The sequence below is a fragment of the Micropterus dolomieu genome, linkage group LG21, assembly GCF_021292245.1.
Source record: "Micropterus dolomieu isolate WLL.071019.BEF.003 ecotype Adirondacks linkage group LG21, ASM2129224v1, whole genome shotgun sequence".
In the NCBI taxonomy this organism is placed as follows: Eukaryota; Metazoa; Chordata; class Actinopteri; order Centrarchiformes; family Centrarchidae; genus Micropterus; species Micropterus dolomieu.
Window position 1 is genome coordinate 27,834,830 of NC_060170.1, and position 21,193 is coordinate 27,856,022.

A 21,193-nucleotide genomic window follows, 5' to 3' on the forward strand; every position below is an offset into this window, starting at 1 on the left:
AGCCACAGTGACCTTTGGGTTCTTCTTTACCTCTCTCACCAAGGCTCTTCTCCCCCGATAGCTCAGTTTGGCCGGACGGCCAGCTCTAGGAAGGGTTCTGGTCGTCCCAAACGTCTTCCATTTGAGGATTATGGAGGCCACTGTACTCTTAGGAACCTTAAGTGCAGCAGAAATTGTTTTGTAACCTTGGCCAGATCTGTGCCTTGCCACAATTCTGTCTCTGAGCTCTTCAGGCAGTTCCTTTGACCTCATGATTCTCATTTGCTCTGACATGCACTGTGAGCTGTAAGGTCTTATATAGACAGGTGTGTGGCTTTCCTAATCAAGTCCAATCAGTATAATCAAACACAGCTGGACTCAAATGAAGGTGTAGAACCATCTCAAGGATGATCAGAAGAAATAGACAGCACCTGAGTTAAATATGAGTGTCACGGCAAAGGGTCTGAATACTTATGACCATGTGATATTTCAGTTTTTCTTTTTTAATAAATTTGCAAAAATTTCTACATTTCTGTTTTTTTCTGTCAAGATGGGGTGCTGAGTGTACATTACTGAGAAATAAAATGAACTTTTTTGATTTTTGGAAAATGGCTGCAATGAAACAAAGAGTGACTTTCCGTACCCACTGTATATTATATTGTTTGATTTCTTTCCGTTATTTTGTCCATACACCTTTTATGCCCCAAACAAGTGAATGTATACTGGATGCAGTTTCCCTTGCCCTTTGTTGATCAACAAACATTTATTCTTCTAACTGACTGTGACAGCAGTTGTGATGGGCAGGGGGCAGCCAACAGGGACCTCTCTGTGATAAACATGTTTTGGTGTTGCTGTCCCAGTGACTAGAGAAAACTTATGGGATCAAAAGCATGAACTACAAATAAATACATCTATAATGTAAGAGTTTAATGCAATCCACCTTGATCATAATAGTGTATTAATTTAGCAAAATTAGCATTAACAATTACTCTGCCTATAATCTCAACACATGGAAAGTTGACTGAACGTGTTTGTTTATCTTTGAATGCATTGCTAAAGAGCGTCTCATCTGTAGATTTTCAGGGGAAAAGAAAGACAATGACAAAAAGACAACTTTTTAACAAATAATCAATGCCAATCTTTCTGTATGTCTCTTGCAAAGAGCCTGAGGTGCACAGCCGGGGTCTGAGGATCTGTCTGAAAACACACAAATAAGTCGCATTACATTCCATTAATTTCATGGCAGTGAATCTGGAGCTCTGCACATCTTCATTCAATTATAAGAAGTTGAGCATTTTTCCAATGACAGAATGTATGTGTTTTATGTAATGTGCTAGATCAAACAAATAAATTGATAACCAATAGAGGATCTCACACACTAAATTAGTTTCTTAAATGTCTTTAACATTAAATATTTGTCACCCTATTTTACTGGCATCAAGTTATATATATAAGTTATATATATATTATTATTTCATATTCAGCTGACTTGCAGTTTGGTTCTGTTTAATTAACTGGTATTCAGTCTTTTCATTCTGTGATTAAAGCCTGGGTTCAGCATTTTGTCTGGTCATTAACAACTATATTTTAAAAGTTTTTCAAATTGAATTCTGATCATTCATTCTGATTGGTTATTAGAGTTAATTTAGTGTGCTTATAATAAATGTTCCCATATATCATTGTAGCATGTTCATGTTTTTTGCAGAGTAAGTAAATTATCACTGATTCAGATTCATGTCAAAACAATTAAATGAATAAATGAAAATCTTTCAGGTATGTTTCTTAAAATAAGCCGGTGCTAATGGTTTTATTATACTATTATAGTGCTCTAAACCATTATATATTATTATACTCTGCCTCTTAGGAGAGATGGCTTTTACAGAACAATCTCAAGTTTGGCATTATGATGACTTGTTTGTTATATATTATAAATATGAGTAGGAGCTCTTTTGATGAGCTGCCAACAGTAGAAATGCTAAAAGTAATTGTGTCATTAACAGATTAGTATTGATAAGTGATTTATGGGGATCACAGTGATGACATAAACATAGGACCAGTGGTGGAAGAAGTACTCACTTAAGTAAAAGCAGCAATACTGCTCTGTAAAAATACTTCTTTTGCTCTTAATCTTTTGCCCTTTCAGAGAGATATTTTATCAGCAGCATTTTAAATAATGAATGCATTGATGTGTAATGTTTCAACTGGTGGAGGTGGAGCACAAGTGAACTATATGTATACTGTTGGATTACAGCTTAATCTATAGCATATATATATAAAAGTTACAGTGCAGTGGACAATCAGCGTTAAAAGAGTTAAATGGAAAATAAAAACAGGCTGAGGGGTTGAGCAAATAATTGAGTTACAATTATTAACAGAGAATAAACAGAGAAGTACACTTAATCTACTCTCTCTAGCTAGTCTGTACTCGGGTCCATAGCAATCTTTGGGTCCACTGTAACTCCAAAAACCCTCAGACACTACAGAGAAACCAGGACATGTCTGTCCGCAGGCCACTTTGATCCAGTTATACTCTGGACCCACTTGCGTGTTTACGGATGGACAGAGGTTCCTGTAAATCACTCAGACGCGAGATTTAAGATCACTCTGTTCAATCTCACTCTCATTATCTTTTCACTCAACTACCTACTCATTTCTCACCGTGTAAATATTTAATTAACAAGCAATGGTAAAAAACTAAAAACAAAGTAAAAGAAAACAGGACAGTAAAAGTTACAGTGCAGTGTAAGTTATCAATCTACTAGTAAAAGGCAGTGGTAAAAAGAAAAATCTTAAATATTTAATTAAAAGCTATGGTAAAAAGAAAAGTCTTCATTTAAAAGAACTGACAGTTTCGGCAGACCCGCAGTTATCTGGGAGTTTGTTCCAGATATACGGAGCAGAATAACTGAACGCTGCTTCTCCTTGTCAAGATTTGACTCTGGGGACAGAAAGCAGACCTGCCCCAGACAACCTGAGAGGTCTGGATGGTTCATAACGAAGCAGAAGATCAGAAATATGTTTTGGCCCTAAACCATTTAGTGCTTTATAAACTAACAGCAGGATTTTGAAGTCAATTCTTTGACATGCAGGAAGCCAATGTAAAGACCTCAGAACTGGAGTGATGTGAGCCACCTTTTTGGTCTTAGTGAGGACTCGAGCAGCAGCGTTCTGAATCAGCTGCAGCTGTCTGATGGATTTCTTAGGGAGCCCTGTAAGGACACTGTTACAGTAGTCGAGTCGACTGAAGATAAATGCATGGATAAGTTTTTCCAGGTCTTGCTGAGACATAAGTCATTTAATCCTTGATATATTATTCAGGTGATAGTAGGTTGACTTTGTAATTCAGGTCCATGACTACACCAACATTTCTGGCTTGATTTGTGGTTCTTAACATTACAGATTGAAGCTGAGCACTGACTTTCAATCTTTCCTCCCTGGCTCCAAAAACAATAACTTCAGTTTTATCTTTGTTTAATTGAAGAAAATTCTGGCACAATTCTGGCTCAATACAGTTACTCAGCACTTATGGGATTATGGGATCATAGTCCCATGGTGAAATAGTTATGTAAATCTGTGTGTCATCTGCATAATTATGATAACATATTTTGTTGTTTTTCATAATCTGAGCCAGTGGAAGCATGGAAATGTTAAACAAAAGAGGCCCCAGAATGGAGCCTTGGGGAAAGTAGTCCCTGTCCTTTAAGTAGGATTCAAACCAGTTTAGTGCTGTGCAAGAAAGTCCAACCCAGTTTTCAAGTCTGTCTAGTAATATGTTGTGGTCGACCGTGTCGAATGCAGCACTGAGATCCAATAATACTAAGACTGAAATTCTGCCACTGTCAGTGTTTAAATGGATGTCACTGAAGACCTTAACAAGAGCTGTCTCAGTGCTGTGGCGTGGTCGTACACCTGACTGGAAGACATCAACACAGTTATTTAGTGCCAAGAAAGCGCTAAGCTGTTGAAAAACAGCCTTTTCAATGATTTTACTTAAAAATAGGAGATTTGATATGGGCTTATAATTAATTAGTGAACTGTCTAGATTGCTCTTTTTTAAGAGTGGCTTAATGACAGCAGTTTTCAGGGCCTGTGGGGAAAAACCTGTGAGGAGAGACATGTTTATAATTTGTAGTAGATCTGAGGCCATGCATTTAGACACATTTTTGATAAAACCTGTTGGCAGAATATCAAGGCAGCATGAGGAGGATTTCAGATGTTGTATTATGTCCTCCAGGTTTTTATGGTTAATAGAATCAAATTGTCTCATGCTATATGACTTGTTTTTAAGCGGACACAGGGACAAGAAATATCCTGTACCTGATATGGAGGCACTGATTGCTTGTCTAATTGTTTGAATTTTGTCTGTGAAGAAGGCAGCAAATTCACTGCAGGCTCTGGTGGATAGAAGTCCATTATTAGTGTTTTTGGTGATGATGTCGGAGAAGAAGGACCGCCTTGCATTTCTCAGTTCTAAATTATAAATGCAAAGTCTTTCTTTATAGATGTCATAATGAACCTGGAGATTTGTTTTCTGCCACCTGCGTTCAGCTCTCTTTTTTGAGTTCTAACCAGCGTTGCACTTCTCCATGGAGATCTTCTCTTACCAGGGACCACCTTCACCTTGGCTGGTGCAATGGCATCAATAACATTTGTAATTTTAGAACTGAAATTATCTACAAGCTCATTGACTGAGACCCGTGAGAGGGCAGGTGTCGAGGAGAAAGCCTCAATAAATTTTTCACTAGTGTTTTCGGGGATACGCCATTTAGTGATTACCTCTGTTTGTACATTTGTGTGCACGCCGATAGCACTCTCAGAGAAAACACAACAATAACCACACAGTCAAAGTCAATACAGATTATAGACAGCAGTTCACCAAAGTCATCAAAAACGTTTGCACAGTATTTAGGGGGCCTGTAGATATTTAGAAACCATAGAGAAGAGGAATTCAGCAGAAGAGCCACATATTCAAAATTCCCATAATCTATCTTATCGCATATCTTTTTGCATTGGAGGGAGTCATTATACAAAATGGCAACTCCACCTCCTCTCTTATACACTCTAGCTTCACTCATAAAACTGAAGTTGGGAGGGGTAGTAGGGGAGTTGTGCACTGTATTTGTGACATGTGTCAAACCTGGAGGACTTAGAACCAGTGGTTGAGGTGGATGGTGAGGGGGGTTTAGGGTAGAGAGAGTGGGAGTGGAGCGAGGGAAGGTGCGGGGAGTAAATTTGGTCCCAGCTCTAACCAGGTCTTCCATGTGATCTGTGAAGTCCAACAGGGGGGAGAGGGGAGAAAGGGTGTCTGGAGATAAGGGTGACTTAGATGGGTATTGGGAGGGTAAAGATGGTGAATCCTCACTGTTGGTTTTCAGTGAGGGAGGTGGAGGCTCTTCCTCTTGGCTCAGATGTCTCCCGTGATCAGTGCTCTCTTCCGGTGGGGGCTGAGGTGGCTCTCCTTTAAGGTTTCTGGCGTGTTGTGTTATGTCTTCTTCTTTCTTGTCTCTTGTCCTTGGCAGAGGGAACAGGATGAGTGACGCAGAAAGTAAAACAGGTTGGAGCTGAACAATTTTACTCCTGACTTGTTAAGTCCATCTGCCTTAAAAAGATGTCTGCGGTCCCACAGAAAGTAAAAGTTTTCAATGATATGCACTGAATGGACAGTACATGCCATTGAGAGCCACGTGTTCAATACCATCAATCTGCTGATTCTCTCAGCTCCTCTTCGGATTGGCGGTATAGGGCCACTGATAAACACCTCAGCATTCAAAGAGCTGACTGTGTTCAACAGATTATTAAAGTCCTCTTTCAACACTTCAGACTGTTGCTTCACAACATCATTGGCCCCGATGTGGAGTATGATGTTTTTCACAGTAGGATGTTCAGCCATGATATGCAGGATTCTTTCTGCCAAGTCAGATACCGTATCCTTTGGAAAGCAGAGTATTTTGGTGTTCTTCCTGCACATGCTTCTTACATCGTTTACAGCAGAGTCACCCACAATGTAGAGGAGTAGAAGACTCAAAAACAAAATTAGAGATGAGTCAACACCTCTTTGACACAGAAACATAACATAATAAGCTTCCCAAAGGTAGTATTGATTGCAGTTTCACAGTATCCAGGGTCACTGAGTTTATATTTATAATGGGCTGGTTTAAAAGTAGCCAGCAGCCATTTATCACCACCAGGTGGCAGGACAAGCCAGTAGATTCTGGTGTTTTCACTGTATTGTCTTCATCATTCTCAATCTCTCCAGAGAGAGAGAGAGAGAGAGAGAGAGAGAGAGAGAGAGAGAGAGAGAGAGACCTGAAAATACAAGGAGAGTTTTGCAAAGACTCTTAGACATCCAGGGTCTGAGGATCTCTCTGTTGCATGGCCTTGTCATTAACAAAAAGCAGCAGAGTGGGAGGTTGTGGAGCTCGTCTCATCCTTGTGCATGCTGTGTTGGACCCAGTGATGAGAGGGTCCCAACAACAGTGAGACCCACGACACTTGTGTTTTTTCTCTCCCCTCCACTTCAATCTCTGAGTTACACACACACTGCTCTATCTTTTGGATTATTGTTTTTCTTTGATGCTGAAGTCGCCTGTGCAGGATTGAAAGAAGAATCTGTAAGGAGGATTAACTTTGCAACTTTTTTCTCTTTTTTCCAAAATTTTTCTCCATTGAAGTTGGTTTTATTCATCAGCTCATCTGTATGAGATTTTCTTCAGCTGGAATAATGCCTTCGTGCCGGAGTAGAGGCTCCTGGTTTCCAGTGGTATTTGGTGCTGCACTGGTTGTTCTCACTGCTGGTAATGCTGGACCAAACCAGGACACGCGGCAGGCTGGGTCGTCCTCCTGCTTTGGAGGCTTTGATCTTTACTTTGTTTTGGACAAGTGAGTTATCTGGCACACATTACCTGACACACACAGAGGGGATGGATGTATAGGGTCGTGTCTGAAGCCATTCATGTTAAAGTACGTAACAAACAGTAGTTGATATCAGGAACAGTATTTTATTTTTTGAATTTGCAATTTTGATATCTTGCATTGTGTTTATCTCCAGTGATTGAGCTTGACTTGAAAATTTGTTGGTGGCATTAAAAAGGTCTCATGACGATCATTACTTTAGGCACTATCGAGAAAGCATGTTAATGCATAAAGTATATGCATCATTTTATGTTGTTCTCCTGCTTCTCCTATCATGGTCTGCCAAAATGTTTTGATGTCATCACCATTTCTGTTATCATTACCCCCCACTGGTGTCATGCCATGCAGGAAAATGGATGGATGAACTGTTGATGCATTGCTCTGATAGGCCTTAATCTACATTTCATCTTGGCACATGTTTACAGATGGTAATGATTAGTGGTGTGTTAAGTGTTCCCCCATTAATCAGTCAGCTGCAGGCTGCACAGTCTATAAACATTGTAGCGGACTGTTGTGTTTGGTGTCATCCTCATTCACATATAGAGCATGTGGGCAATGTTTATCAGAATTATCCACCAGAAAGTGCATTAATTACCTGTCATTGCTATATTTCTTAATCTTTAAGTCCTAATATAGTCAGTGTCTCTCAAGTAGGACACAGGATGTTTGGACTTCCTGCAAAGTCATTTGGATACATTGGTCTTGATTTAGAAACAGCTTCCATGTTTATCTTACCTTTTTTGGTGAGCTCTGCATTTCCCTTCAGCCACAATGAATGTTTACCTGATCAAATCACTAACATTTTGATGAGGCATGAAATGGAATGGTTTCTTATAATTTTTGCAGTTATCTGGGGGATATACATATACATGCATTTGTAAGTAAAACTTACACAAATTTCCATGCTCTATAGTCCCAGATTTAGCTAAACAGGAATTGAGCAATCTCATTAGCAAAGCCAAGTTAAGTTATAACAGTTTCAGCTTCTCAAAAAGGGTCATTGTGATACTTGGGCAGTGTTTACCTGAGTTTTCCTGACTGGGAAAGCCCTTTATATTGTAGATAAATATGCACACAGCTCTTCTGGCACTGACAGTAAACTTAACCAGACTGTTTCCTTTGGACTGTAACAGAGAACTCATGACATTTGTGTTTTGCAAACCTGGCTTTAAACAACTTGTTTTGTTAAAACATTTTTTACCACAAGCCAAAATGTTTGCCAACTAGGTCAACAAAAAATATATGACAGAACTCAGTTAACCCATAATTTTTCTTATCTGGAGATGGGATTGGAGGATTACAGTCTGCCATCTCCCTCTCTCCTGCTCTCCCTTAGGAGATGGTGATGGATTTTCAAGTTGTCCTACAGTATATGTCAGTGCCAGCTCCAGGCACACTGCTGTTTCTCTGAGAGGAAATTAGGCAATTGTGTGTAATAGAGAGTAATTTTTTGCCATGTTTTAACGACACAGATTTATATTACATTTGTGATGTGTCGTGCATCAGTTAGCTGTCCCCTTTACTTTTCTCAATGCTGGATCTTAGCCTGCTCTGCTGCCTTTTAGCACCGATGTCCTCCACCTGCCCTCACTGTCCTCTTGCAGTTTCTGGCTGATCTCTCTTCGCCTCTCTTCTTCGTGTCTGCACTGCCCTTTCTCCATTATGTCCAGATGTTCTGATGTTTCAGCCTGTTGGCTGGGCTGTTTGTGCTGGGACTTGTGTCATGGTAACTATGGAGAAATAAGTGTTTTTTTAATAGATGGTGCAGGGTTCTAAAAACACAGTTTAAATGAAAGTCATTTTGATAAGCATCAGACACTGATACATGCAAGCTTGTGAACGGTTCTTTATTAACCTGATACAACTGTATATTGATATCTACAGATAATTAGATAATTAGATTAGATGATAGATAACTGTACTGAGAAGCTCCCGCCCCCCCAAATCTTTAATCCCTTAATCTTTGTTTCCTAACAACAACAGAGCAGGCTACAGAGGACTGTGGTCATCGCTATACAATCCAATAAAACATCAAGTAAAAATGTGACTAACACCAGCTCAGTTTTAAGCAGTTTTTTTCGCGAAGAGGGAATTGAGTGCAAGGCGATTAGCATCTACAATGACCTGGTTGTGTTCACAGAGCTGTTTTCATGGAGTCTTAATGAGCTTATACTCGTATGACTCCAATAACTGTGATATAATTGCAGGTGCATTATAAAAATGTTAACAGTAATCTAAGGAGTATGACATCATTGCTACTCCTCAGAGGCAACCAGCTGTGCTGCCACAAACATTTACTCATGCAGAACTATTCTGCAGGCTCTTTCTATTCTCATATTCCTTTTAGAAGTCTATTCCATGAATGGATTACTGACCTACCAGGCACAGGCCCAGGGTTGCAAAATGTAAGGGGGCAATGACGGCAAAGATATGCAAAGTGACTGCATAAGGCACAAAATTACCACAAAGACACGTAAAATGACCAGAAAGAGATGCAAAACGACTACAAAACAACTACAAAGAGATGTTTAACAACTACAAAGTGACATAACATGACTACAAATGATTATAATGATTGATGCATAATGATTGCAAAGAGACGCAAACTTTCAAAGACAAGCAAAATAGCTACAATGAAACACAAACCCACTACAAAGAGACACAAAATAACCAGTGACACAAAACTACTACAAAGAGACGAGAGACCATTAGTTGCAATTGTGTGTCTCGTTTAGTCTTGGGGTCTTGCTCCTTTGTAAATAATAAAATTTCTGTGCTCAAGGGCCCAGTGTTTCAAAATGTCTATAGTCTATGGCTAATTTGACAACACTTAAATAGTGTTATAGAGATGAGGGCATGTAGTTTAGATGCACAACAATGGTTGAAAAAGGCATCCTCAAATTAATATTGCTTTGTATTCTCAGATCTGGGAGTGTGCAGAATCACTGGGCCGAAATCTACCACTTTGTTGAACATCTAGCTCATAAATTTATAAGGTAAAAAAACCCACCATCGTGTCATCAAATGTTTCAAGAAATGATTACTGGTCTAATTAATAAGAGAATATTTTTCTCTTCTCCTTGCCCCAGTCCACAGTTGCGGATGTCCTTCATTGTGTTTTCCACTGAGGGAAGGATCTTAATGAGCCTGACAGAAGACAGGTGGGTTCTGATCCCCTCAAAACGTCTTTTAATCCTTTGCTTTTCTATCATCCAGCTGATAGGAATGAGCGTAATACCAGATTTGGACACAGGTCTCACATAGTTATGATCCTTCTGAATGTTTAAAGACCAAGAAGAGATTCTAGACAGATACTTTCCCTCGCTGTGATCTGTCTAGTGTCATCAGTCTGGACAACTACTTAATCGCATTGTGGGCAGTTCATGTGTCGAATCTTTCCTCAGCAGAGTGTCTCAGCAGCCACAAAATCTTTTCACTGTTTCACTGCTTCCCTCATATCTTATTCTACAAAGGGCTCATTTCCTGTCTATCTGCGTGACAGTTTCTTGAGCCAAGACACACGAATACTGTTTCAATTCATTCATCTGTTACACATTGCTGATATTTTCTGCTGCTCTTATGGAAACTATTACTCTGTTACCATGCCTTGCCGTGTCTGTCTTAAGTAAAAAGTATGTACACAAATTAATTTGACAAATGAAATATTTTCAATTAGATTAGATTATCAGCAATTTGGATTACTTTGTTTTATGTATGCCTGCTCAGGGAACACATTCGCAAAGGCCTGGAGGAGCTCCAGGGGGTTCGTCCTGGAGGAGACACCTTCATGCATGAGGGCATCCTAAGGGTGAGTCCCAGCTGGTATCTGCTTTATCTCTTCTCTGGCTCCAGAACAAACACCGCACAGTCCAGAGAACTAAATGGCTGTTGTGTTAGAGCATTGAGGAGTACCTTTATTCGCTGCATGCTACCAGATACATAGTCTACTGATTCAAACCAGCTTTTCTTTTTTCACAGGCCAGTGAGCAGATATACTATGGGAACACTGAAGGTGTGTATTACTTTTCTGTTTTTTTTTTCTTAGATAGGCAAACACATTGTTTCTGTGTAGGGTACACCTAAGTTAGTATAAATCAGAACCTTTAAGAATGTATGATTGATTTTATCTCTTTCTGTGGGTATTTGCAAAGTGGTTCCCAAAAAGCGGGTCACCCAAGAGTGAAATAAAGGAAAATAATTTTTTTCTCCTGCATGAAATTGCAGCTGACATGTCTTTTACTTTTGAAAAACTGGATGGTTTTACTGCTTCAGGCATACAAATGATTAAAATTAAACAGCCTGCTCACAGCTCAAGGAAATATATAACTCTGAATGAATGTTTTGGAGTTGACTTTATATAGTGTCAAAAGCCAAAATGGGTGGTATCAATGACTGTTTGAATTTACTCCTTGATGTGGAATTACCTTTGTGATAGCTCAGAATGAGTGTGTTAATTTCTTAATAGGCCTTCAGGAATGTAATTCATAATTGTGCAGTTTAGATTTCAATAAATTAGACTGTGAGCCATCAGTGATTAAAAAGTGAGTGATAAGCGATTAGATTTATACTGAATAAGATAAGTGTGAAATTGCAGCAAGGGTGACCAAGTTCTTTCTGTCTGCAGGTTATCGCACTGCCAGTGTTATCATAGCTCTGACAGATGGAGAGCTGCATGAGGATCTTTTCTACTATGCTGAGAGAGAGGTGAGAGAGATGAAGAGACGTTAAATGGGTCACACACCTTATAACCAGTTGAAACGTGACTGAGCAGGTGATGGATCACATCAAACACTGCCAACCTATACATCACCATTTGATCCTCTTCCTTTAGTCGGGAAAAATGGGGTCATGGTGTCTGTCAGATTTATACATCTGAGCCCAGCCGTTTTCCTCACATCTGCCCTGGGATTAATGATTTATTCGTTCCTCAGACCATTTAGGCACTACAGGTGAAGGCGTGCAAAAGACTGAGGCTTTAATCAGTTTTGCACACCCTCAGACACATGTTGATGGCAGGGATGAAATGGGGTTGATGTTCTCAGTAGCTGGAATTGTTGCTCCTTACAGCTGTGGGCTGCCTTATGTGATCATTTAGTGTCAACACCAAAATTCATAGGCATTATTACTTGGAAATTAGCTATTTGGCTTGTGTGTTCTGTTTGGCATTCAGTCATCTGTGTGACTTTTCTGTTGTTGTATGACTTTGGAAAAATATTTTTCACCAGGAACATGGTGTTGCCCAACTTCTTGTAAAACCTTGTTATAGGCTAGATAAAGCCCAGATAAACACAAGCCTTTTTAGGCTGTTTTCAATGATGTTATGAAATGCAGAGGTATAATTGAACCCAGGTGCTGAGTTTCTTCCTGTTTTTGCTGTGAATCTGTGCATACCTGACAGGCCAACCGCTCCAGAAGTCTGGGTGCCTCAGTTTACTGCGTTGGGGTGAAGGACTTCAATGAGACACAGGTCTGTTTTTTTGGTCTTTTCCTCAATGCCCCATGACATCTAAGCTACAGGGAGTAATGTGTATAGTAAGATTGTAAATGTGAGGCTTTGTAAATCCAACTTTATTTTGAAACCAGTGTTTTTAAGTGCTTTACATTTCTCAAAGGCACAGTTCAACCAAATGTTTAAACATTCTGCCACCATATCAGTCAAAACCATTTATACAACCACCAAACATATAGCAAATAAACCCTTAGCCTGCTAACTCTCTTCCCAGCGAGCTGTAGATGTAGCTTCAGAGTTCTAACAAGGACATGAGATGTCTCTAAACTATTTATACAGCATTATCCAAGTGTTTGGCAGCCAAATTATTACAATGTGAGTCAAGAAGCCTTTTTTTCCTGCCTTATGTAGTGTGGAAATTGTTATTGTCAGGTAATATTGTTGACTATGTTAATATGAGCCACTACAGTAATACTTAACTACTTTTAAACGTGTATTTTGGTCTTTTCAATGTTTTCTTGCTTGTATTGTTGTCTTTTGGGTATTGTATTGTTGTCTTTGCACTTGTTGAAGCACTTTGTAACTTGTTTTTGAAAAGTGCTCTACAAATAAAGATTATTATTATTATTATTATTATTACTTGCAGTTTTTACACTTGTGATTGTAATAACCTGTTTCCTCTCTAGTTGGCAAAGATTGCTGATAGTAAGGACCATGTCTTCCCTGTAAATGATGGATTTGAGGCCTTGCAGGGGGTCATCGACTCGGTAAGCATTTCAGTTTTGCCCACGAAAAGGTTACAGCACTTACATTAAATATATCATCAATAGTACCAGTTACATTGTGGACAGGTAGACAGTTGACAAGTAACATGTCTTAGTGGTCTGTAAGAAATCATCTTGCTTTACTGGATTTACTGGAATGTAATCTCTCCCATCGCTTCTTCTTTAACCCGTCTCTACAGACTGATCAAATAGCACACAGGAAACAAGACAAAATAGGTTTAAAGCACGATAACTTATTCTGTCTGGAGCCTGGCCAGGGATAGAATTCCAGGAAAACCTGCTGTGACTGTGACTTTCCTGCTTTTGATCATCACGGCTGATGTCTGGCCAAACACGATCAAAGTGTGTGCTGTATCTCTTAAGACCCACCTCAGTGGAGTTGACTTAAATAGATGTATTTGCTAGCTTGAGAAATCAAAAACAGTCTGTTGTGATGTGGCTGTTGTCACTGGGATAGCAGATTTGTTGAACAGAGTTAAAGGTCAAGCAGCTGACTGTCATCTGGAGCAGATTAACAGCGAACTAAAAGCTGCTGCTTTTTATTCATGTGAGCGGGGCAGTGGGTCATGAATCAGTCTTTTTCGTCTTCAGGGTTGCAGTTGGTATGTTCCTGGAGAGCAGCGAGTACAGATTCATCTGCAGAACAGAAATAGGAGTAAATAGTAACTTCAAGCCCATAGATCCCAGTGGAAAATGGTTAATTAATCATCACATAAAAGTTATGGCTGCACCTTAAACCAGTCATTCAGTTTAGAAAAGAATACATTCCCATTATCAGAAAGAGACAAACACTGTAAGCAGTAGGAAAAATCTCCTTGCGTTGCGTTTATTATTAATAAACTATATAAAAAATATTCCAACATCAGAGAAGTGTTGCATTGATAAGCCCTCTTCATCTCCTCAGATCCTGAAAAAGTCCTGTATTGAGATCCTGGCAGCAGAACCCTCGAGCATCTGTGCAGGAGGTAAGACAAGATTTATCTCCCGTTCACCCTCCTCAGGCCACTCAATGAATGAAATTAGACAGGGGTGCATCTTTGTTGACCCTACATGATTTAACCCCTGTTGACATTGGCTCCCTGCTGTATGTTTAAAACTAATAATTATTGCATAATCATTTTTTTCCTTTAAATATATTTTTGACCTCATTAAAACCCAATATATTGAAAAGTAAAGAAGTGGCAGCACTTCCCTTTACCACAAATTAGGCTTGCACGTTTGTGGAAGGTGACACAAAACGTATCTCATACCTGAAGAAATATTTGCCTAAAAGTCATTTACAGATACAAAAATGTACAAATAGTGATATGACCTATGTTTTGGGTCAATTAGACCCCAGAGTGGTTACAAAACTCCAATAAGAGAAATTACAATGGCCTAATTCGGAATTTGTGAGAGATAGTAAACAATACTTTTCAGTACTATATATATAGAGAGAGAGAAGATGGAAACTTGTGTATTTAACCATGTTTACAACCGGAGTCTCTGAGATTGCAAACTGAACAAAATGATTAGATAATGACATTATGACAACAAAGGCATTTTAGTAATTGTAATAAAGTTTTATTGACGTGACGTTTGTGTTTCTCCTCTCCTCACTCAGAGTCCTTCCAAGTGGTGGTAAGAGGAAACGGATTCCTCCACGCCCGCAATGTCGAAAAGGTCCTGTGCAGCTTCCGCATCAATGACACCCTTACTAAGAGTGAGTGAACCACTGAATATCTTTTCATTGTCCCTGATCATCTTAATGTGCTGTTTCATCACACATTAGTATTTTTACTGAGTACACATTGACTCAAAGCATCAAAGCTGATCGCTCAGTTCATTTACAACAAAAAACGCTCAAACAAACAGATTGGCCATTGTAAAATTCATCTGAATCTTTTGAGCATCTCAAAAGTTAAACACCAAGTCAACTGCACAGCTGGATTCCTCTATAATCAAAAATACAGCCATGCTGGTGTTACTGGTACAGTGGCGTTTTTGTTTTAAACAACACACTGGGTAATTTTACTGCCTGGAAAGGAGCCAGAAACAAGAGATAAAGGAGAATGAGTACCGCACATGAGGCAAAAGGAGGAAAATGCCTTAAGGATACAACCAGTTATCCCATGATCTTTACTAGTGGTTTACAGTAAGGGCTGTTAAAACCACTTCCCATCAGCCATGCTGCATTAGCTGCAGGATTTGCTGGTCTCATTACAAAGCAAGATATTCACCAGCACTGAGACATAAACAAGTGGAGTTTATTGTTCAACTCCTTGCCTGAGGATCTCAAGCTCAATGTCCTTTTTTAAATCTCTTCTTAAAATTCACTTTTATCTTCTTAACTGATGGCATTTGTTGCAGCTATTGAAATTATTTTATCCTGTTTTATATGTTATGTTATATTATGTTTTGGATTTTGACTTGTGTTATTGTTTTTATTGTAAAGCACCTGTAAATTGTTTTTGAAAAGGGGTACATAAAAAGGCTATCAACTCTATCTTTTCAGCTATCTCATGTATATACTGTATGTTACCAGATGAGCTAAACACATTTTATGTTCACTTTGGCCTAAGTCAGCTGTACGGTCTACTCCACCTCCAGAAGAACGGCCACTGTCTGTATCCAACTCAGATGCGAGAAGAATCCTACTGAGAGTGAATATGAGTAAAGCTGCTGGGCCTGATAACATCCCTGGCCGTGTACTAAAAACGTGTGCCAATCAGCTAGTAGATGTTACTACTGACATTTCCAACATCTCACTGTCACAGGAGAGTGTTCCCACCTGCTTTAAGACTGCCACCATTGTCCCAGTACATAAAGAGTTTGCAGTGTGCAGTCTGAACGACAACCGCCCTGTGGCACTCACCCCCATTCTGATGAAGTGCTTTGAGAAAATGGTTTTCCAGCACATAAAGAACAACATCCTAGTCAGCCTGGACCCTCACCAGTCTGCCTTCAGAACCAACAGATCCAAGAGCAGATGTCATCTCCACTGCCCTCCATTCAGCACTCACACACCTTGAGAACCTTGAGTTGATTGTTGATTTTAGAAAAAAAGGAGGCAAAAGCGCACACTCCTGTCTACATCAGTGGAGCTAAGTGGAGCGGGTGAATAGTTTTAGGTTCCTGGGAATCAGCATCAAAGGGAACCTGTCATGATCATCTCACATAGCCACGCTGGTAAAGAAAGCTCAGAAATAGATGTATGTCTTAAGGAAACTTAAGAAAGCAAAATTCTCATGCAAAGTTCTTATTAACTTTTACAGAGGAGCAATAGAAAGCATCCTCACTGAAAACATCACAAACTTACATGGAATGTGCACGGCCCAGGAGATGAGGGCTCTGTAGCAAGTGATTAAAACCACCCAGAAGACTATTTGTTCCCATTTACTGTGCATCAGTGGTATCGGTGAGGTGCCTGCACAGAGCCCAAAGTATACTAAAAGACAGCACCCACCCCAGCCACAGCCTGTTAACCTTGCTGCGGTCTGGCAACAGATACAGAAATATCTTCTGTCATACCACCAGATTCCAGAGCAGCTTCTTCCCCCACTGACTGAGACTCCTAAATTCGTCCTCATTATATTTCAATGACTTAATTTTTACCTACGCATCTACTGTATATCATTACTGTAACTAATGTTTGTTTTTGTGAGTAGCATAAAGGAAACTACAGCTTAATCTTGTTATACTGTGTTGTAAAATGATAAATAAATCTACCTTGTATGCATTATATGTAGATGCAGTACTTCCAGAGAGACGTCCCTTAAACGGTGGTCAACATTCAGCACAGGCATCTTACTCTTTAAGTCAAATTCTTGCAGCAAACAAAAAAAAGTCTTAGAAAGCTTAAGAATTAATCAAAACTTAACAATTCCTCAGAATCACAATTATTTCTACATGATACAACATCCAACTTCCTGCAGACAAACAGCGTAAATGGAAACATTTTGAGTAAAATCATCTCTTTATGTCCCATTATACTTGGATGCTCCTCCTCCAGATTGATTCACCTCTCTAGATTATTTACACACAATACGCTGGAGCTTGTTTGCTTCACATCAGGGGTGAACTTTAAATGAAAATAATTAGGCTACGGTTAGCTTGCCTGGAGATAAATATGTGATTGGCTATATGGAAAACCATTTCTCTTCTCTCTAATCCATCTGTACACTTGCCCTTAGCTTAGCACAAAGACTGAAAACATAAGCAACAGCTAGCTTAACTCTGTCCAAGGGGAACAGAATCTATTTACTAGAGCATAACAATGCTTAACACCACAATTGGTTGTTTTTACACTTCTTTAGACGAGATACAACATGAGCTATAATTGAACTTTAGAGGTGAACTTTAGAGGTCCGCAGATTTTGTCACCTTTGGACAGAGACAGGTCAGATGTTTCCTTATTTTATGCTAAGCCAAGACACCCATCTCCAGACTGTTTCTTAATATTTAAGTTACCACTTACTGTACAGTGCTTCTCTAACAACTGGCTTTAAGTATTCCTTGTATTTATCAGACATGGCTAAGATTTTAGCCATGTCTGATAAATTCAAATACTTAAATTCATCTAAAATTCAGCTCAAAGAAGCCGCTGTTTTTACATAATCTTCTATAAACTCAACTTGCGACAGTCCATTCCAGTTAATAGTCATCCTCTTAAGCAATAATTCAAAATAATTTACTGGTTAAAGTTGAACTCTGGGCATGGGTCTGCACCTCACGGTAAAACATGACCTCTCTCTATGCTTGGGGAGTAAACAGTAAAACACCATGACATGGACTCAGGATGTTAGCCACCATCTTTATCCTCATGGGACTTAAACAGTGGAAATTAGCTTTTTACTAGACTTTCTGCTGTAATTTGTCGTTTATAAGGCTCTCAATCCTTTTTGTCATGCTTTAATAGTGTAAGGCCACTCTGAGTGCAAAGTCGTTGCAGAGATGAACTCTGAGTGGGACCATATCTGGGCCAGTTTGTATTGGCGCTGAGCTGTTATTGGAAGCGTTGCACCGCCCTCCCCTCTGTCCTGCATGGCGTTTTAAGAGAAGAGCAGCCACGACCCATGCGGCTGCTTGTGTTGATTTCCTCAGTTCTGGGGTATGCTCTCACCCTGCCAGAATAAACAGACAGGCTTGGGCGACGATGCTTGTTTGAGCCGCTTTCCTAAAAGCCAGCTGGACAAGGAGAGAACCTAGATTTGCCTGAAAAACAAAACCTGTGGTGGTATTGGTGTTTCTGAGAGGGATACAGATGTCTTCAGACAGAAGACATCAAAGCTCTTGTTTTGAAGAAACGCTCCCCCCAGACAGTTTGTTAATCATTTAACTTTTGTGAACATGTGCATGGTTTCCACTCTTATTGCCCAATACCTATTAAATTAAAATTAGGTTATGTAGCGTTATTCAGTCAATAAACTAAGCTACACAATGACATCATCTGAAAGGTGATTCAGTTCATGATTTGTGGCTCGGGAGCTTTTATGTGTCAGTGAATACTACTAACTGTTACCACAAGACAAGACAGAAATGTATGGCTGATTCTTTCACTGTTTTTCATGACCCCATTCCTTCTTCTTCTCTAGTGGTGAAGCCTTTGATTGTGGAAGATACATATCTTCTCTGCCCTGCACCAGTACTTCAAGATGAGGGCATGTAAGTCCTGTTATTGATTTCAATAAATGTGAGGTTTCACATGACACCATCTACTCCGTTTACCGCATAAATGACAGCCGAGACATTTTTTACTTTTCTTTTCCAGGGCAGCAAACCTTTATGTCAGTATGAATGAAGGTCTCAGTTTCATCTCCAGTTCGGTCACCATTACCACTGTGGGCTGTGTGAGTACAATACAATGTACTAGCATTTAGCTTTAAAGCTTTAAAGTTGTATTCTTTTCAATTCAATTCAATTCAATTTTATTTATATAGCGCCAAATCACAACAACAGTTATCTCACAGCGCTTTTCATGAAAGAGCAGGTCTAGACCGTACTCTGTGATGATATTTACAGAAGCCCAACAGTTCCCACCAAGAGCAAGCACTAGGCGACAGAGGCAAGGAAAAACTTCCTTTTAAGAGGCAGAAACCTCGAGCAGAACCATAGCTCAGGGTGGGCGGCCATCACCCTCGACCGGTTGGGGTGAGAGAGAGAGAGAGAGAGAAAGAGAAAGAGAGAAAGAGAAAGAGAGAGAGAGAGAGAGAGAGAGGGATGTAAGGAGAGAGAGAGGGATGGCTGCATTCCAACTGTAAAAAACAAACCAAACAGGCTAGCACTAACAATAGATAACAAACTAGTAAAAACAACACAAACAATGTACTACAAACTTAAGATGATGTCTAACTGATGGATGCAAAGTAATTAGAGTATTAAAGCAGCATCAATAGAATCAGTCTTCAAGGACCAATTCCATGGAAGATAAAAACAAAAGAGCCTCTTCCCGCGCAAATTATTAAGCACAGAGAACTGGTTTACATAACTTCAGTCTGTGTTGATGTGTCTGTCTCTGTCACAGTCTGATGGGACCATCCTGGCCATAGCTCTTCTCATCCTGATGCTGCTCCTGGTCTTGGCTCTCCTCTGGTGGTTCTGGCCTCTCTGCTGCACTGTGGTGAGCTTTAAACACTAATGCAATAATAATATGCACGCATGCTGCATTACAAATAGCTTCTTGTCTACTCTTTTCAGATTATAGATGGCTTCTTTTGGAATGCAGTGACATTGTTTGCGGACAATAAGACAGGGAGAAATGTCTTTTCCAGGTCTGTCTCATCTGGCTAACGCCCCCCAAGGCTTCTTATTAACCCAAACAACATTCCCATGGTGAGAGGTTAGGGTCTATGAGTCAATAAGGGTGTTTGGCCCTTTTGGATCCCGGCAGCTGAATTTTGTCCACAACCAGAAGAGGTCAAGGCCACCGGGTGAAAGTGTGTTTAAGTAATTATGGTGCTGTTGAAATAATTTGAGCTTCCAGAGGTCACAGCAGGTAATACTTCCTCAATATATTCACTGAAAGATCTAGCAAACCCTTCCATCAGTAATAAGGCTGAATAATTTGAATTTCCAGCTAGTGGTGGGGAAACATAAAAAAAAATGCGTGGGTAAAAAAAAAAAAAGGCTATTTTGGATTAAAAGTTTTAGATGCAAAATAAAAGAAAGAAAAAGTTTCGTGAAAAGTATTTTTATGATAGTCTTGTGCACTGTATACAGTAAAAAGAGGAAATGTGCCTGGAAAAACATATTGGTGCCATTATTTAGACAGTTGTGAAACTGAGAGCATCACAATATTTCAACAAACTTTCTTTCTACCAGCCAATCTTTGTCAAAATCTCTATTTCTCATTTTAAACGAAGAGCGTAGAGTCTCTCTTCAAAATTCACTCCAATGTTTCCAGTGTTGGAAAAAGGAATGTTGAGAATTGCCAGAAATGTCAAGCTTTTACAACATGGCTATCCCTCCCTTTTACTTTTTTTTCTGTTATTGTCCATTAAGTTGCAAATTCAAGTCTGTGCAGCAGGTCTGTTTAGGAAAGCGATTCTAGGTTACCATGGGGAATCGTTTTGTGTTCCAGGATTTGGAGAAGCATGGAGGAAAATGACAAATAAGAATCAGAATCACTTAATTTGCCAAGTGCATTTTATGTAGAAGAAACTGTCTTTATTACACTGGTGAAAAAACACACCAATAGCTCATGCTGTGACATATAAGACATAGACGACAACATGCAGTGTAGCGGCTGTACAACATACTCAGTAATAATCTGATCAACGGGAAAAACACAATGTATGAATACTATAAAACTGTATGGATACTATTGCTCCATAGAGAACATAAGAGCAAATAATACACTATTCATGAGCCTGTTACTTTTCAACAACCGCAGGCCAAAGAAATCTGGATAGCAGATTTCTAGGTCAGTGCATTGCTCTTGTAAGGTAGTAGAGGAAAAAACAATTCCTCAGCCACGTGGTGTTGCGTAATCGTCTTGTTGCACACAGAAAACACATTGCTGTGACTTGCAGATTAAATAAAAATCAATTTTGATACATGTGTTTGTGACTTTTGTTTTGTTGTCACCCCC

The 21,193-nt window shown here is 39.5% G+C and overlaps 1 protein-coding gene across 3 annotated transcripts in view; it reads left to right on the forward strand.

The window, feature by feature from the left end:
* The first annotated feature begins 6,356 nt into the window (after nt 1-6,356).
* LOC123960634 (anthrax toxin receptor 1-like) overlaps nt 6,357-21,193 on the forward strand; it is a 25,291-nt gene continuing 10,454 nt past the window's right edge. The window contains exons 1-13 of one of the 3 annotated variants that reach the window (XM_046035498.1): nt 6,357-6,858; nt 9,816-9,887; nt 9,981-10,052; nt 10,618-10,699; nt 10,870-10,903; nt 11,516-11,595; nt 12,290-12,358; nt 13,027-13,107; nt 14,030-14,090; nt 14,729-14,827; nt 18,699-18,768; nt 18,875-18,953; nt 19,628-19,723. In XM_046035498.1, the coding sequence (XP_045891454.1) occupies nt 6,677-6,858; nt 9,816-9,887; nt 9,981-10,052; nt 10,618-10,699; nt 10,870-10,903; nt 11,516-11,595; nt 12,290-12,358; nt 13,027-13,107; nt 14,030-14,090; nt 14,729-14,827; nt 18,699-18,768; nt 18,875-18,953; nt 19,628-19,723 (1,077 nt within the window). In that variant the 5' untranslated portion in view covers nt 6,357-6,676. Of the gene's footprint in view, nt 6,940-9,815; nt 9,888-9,980; nt 10,053-10,617; nt 10,700-10,869; nt 10,904-11,515; nt 11,596-12,289; nt 12,359-13,026; nt 13,108-14,029; nt 14,091-14,728; nt 14,828-18,698; nt 18,769-18,874; nt 18,954-19,627; nt 19,724-21,193 lie in introns of all 3 variants that reach the window. The other 2 variants (XM_046035500.1, XM_046035499.1) reach the window with 2 other exon arrangements.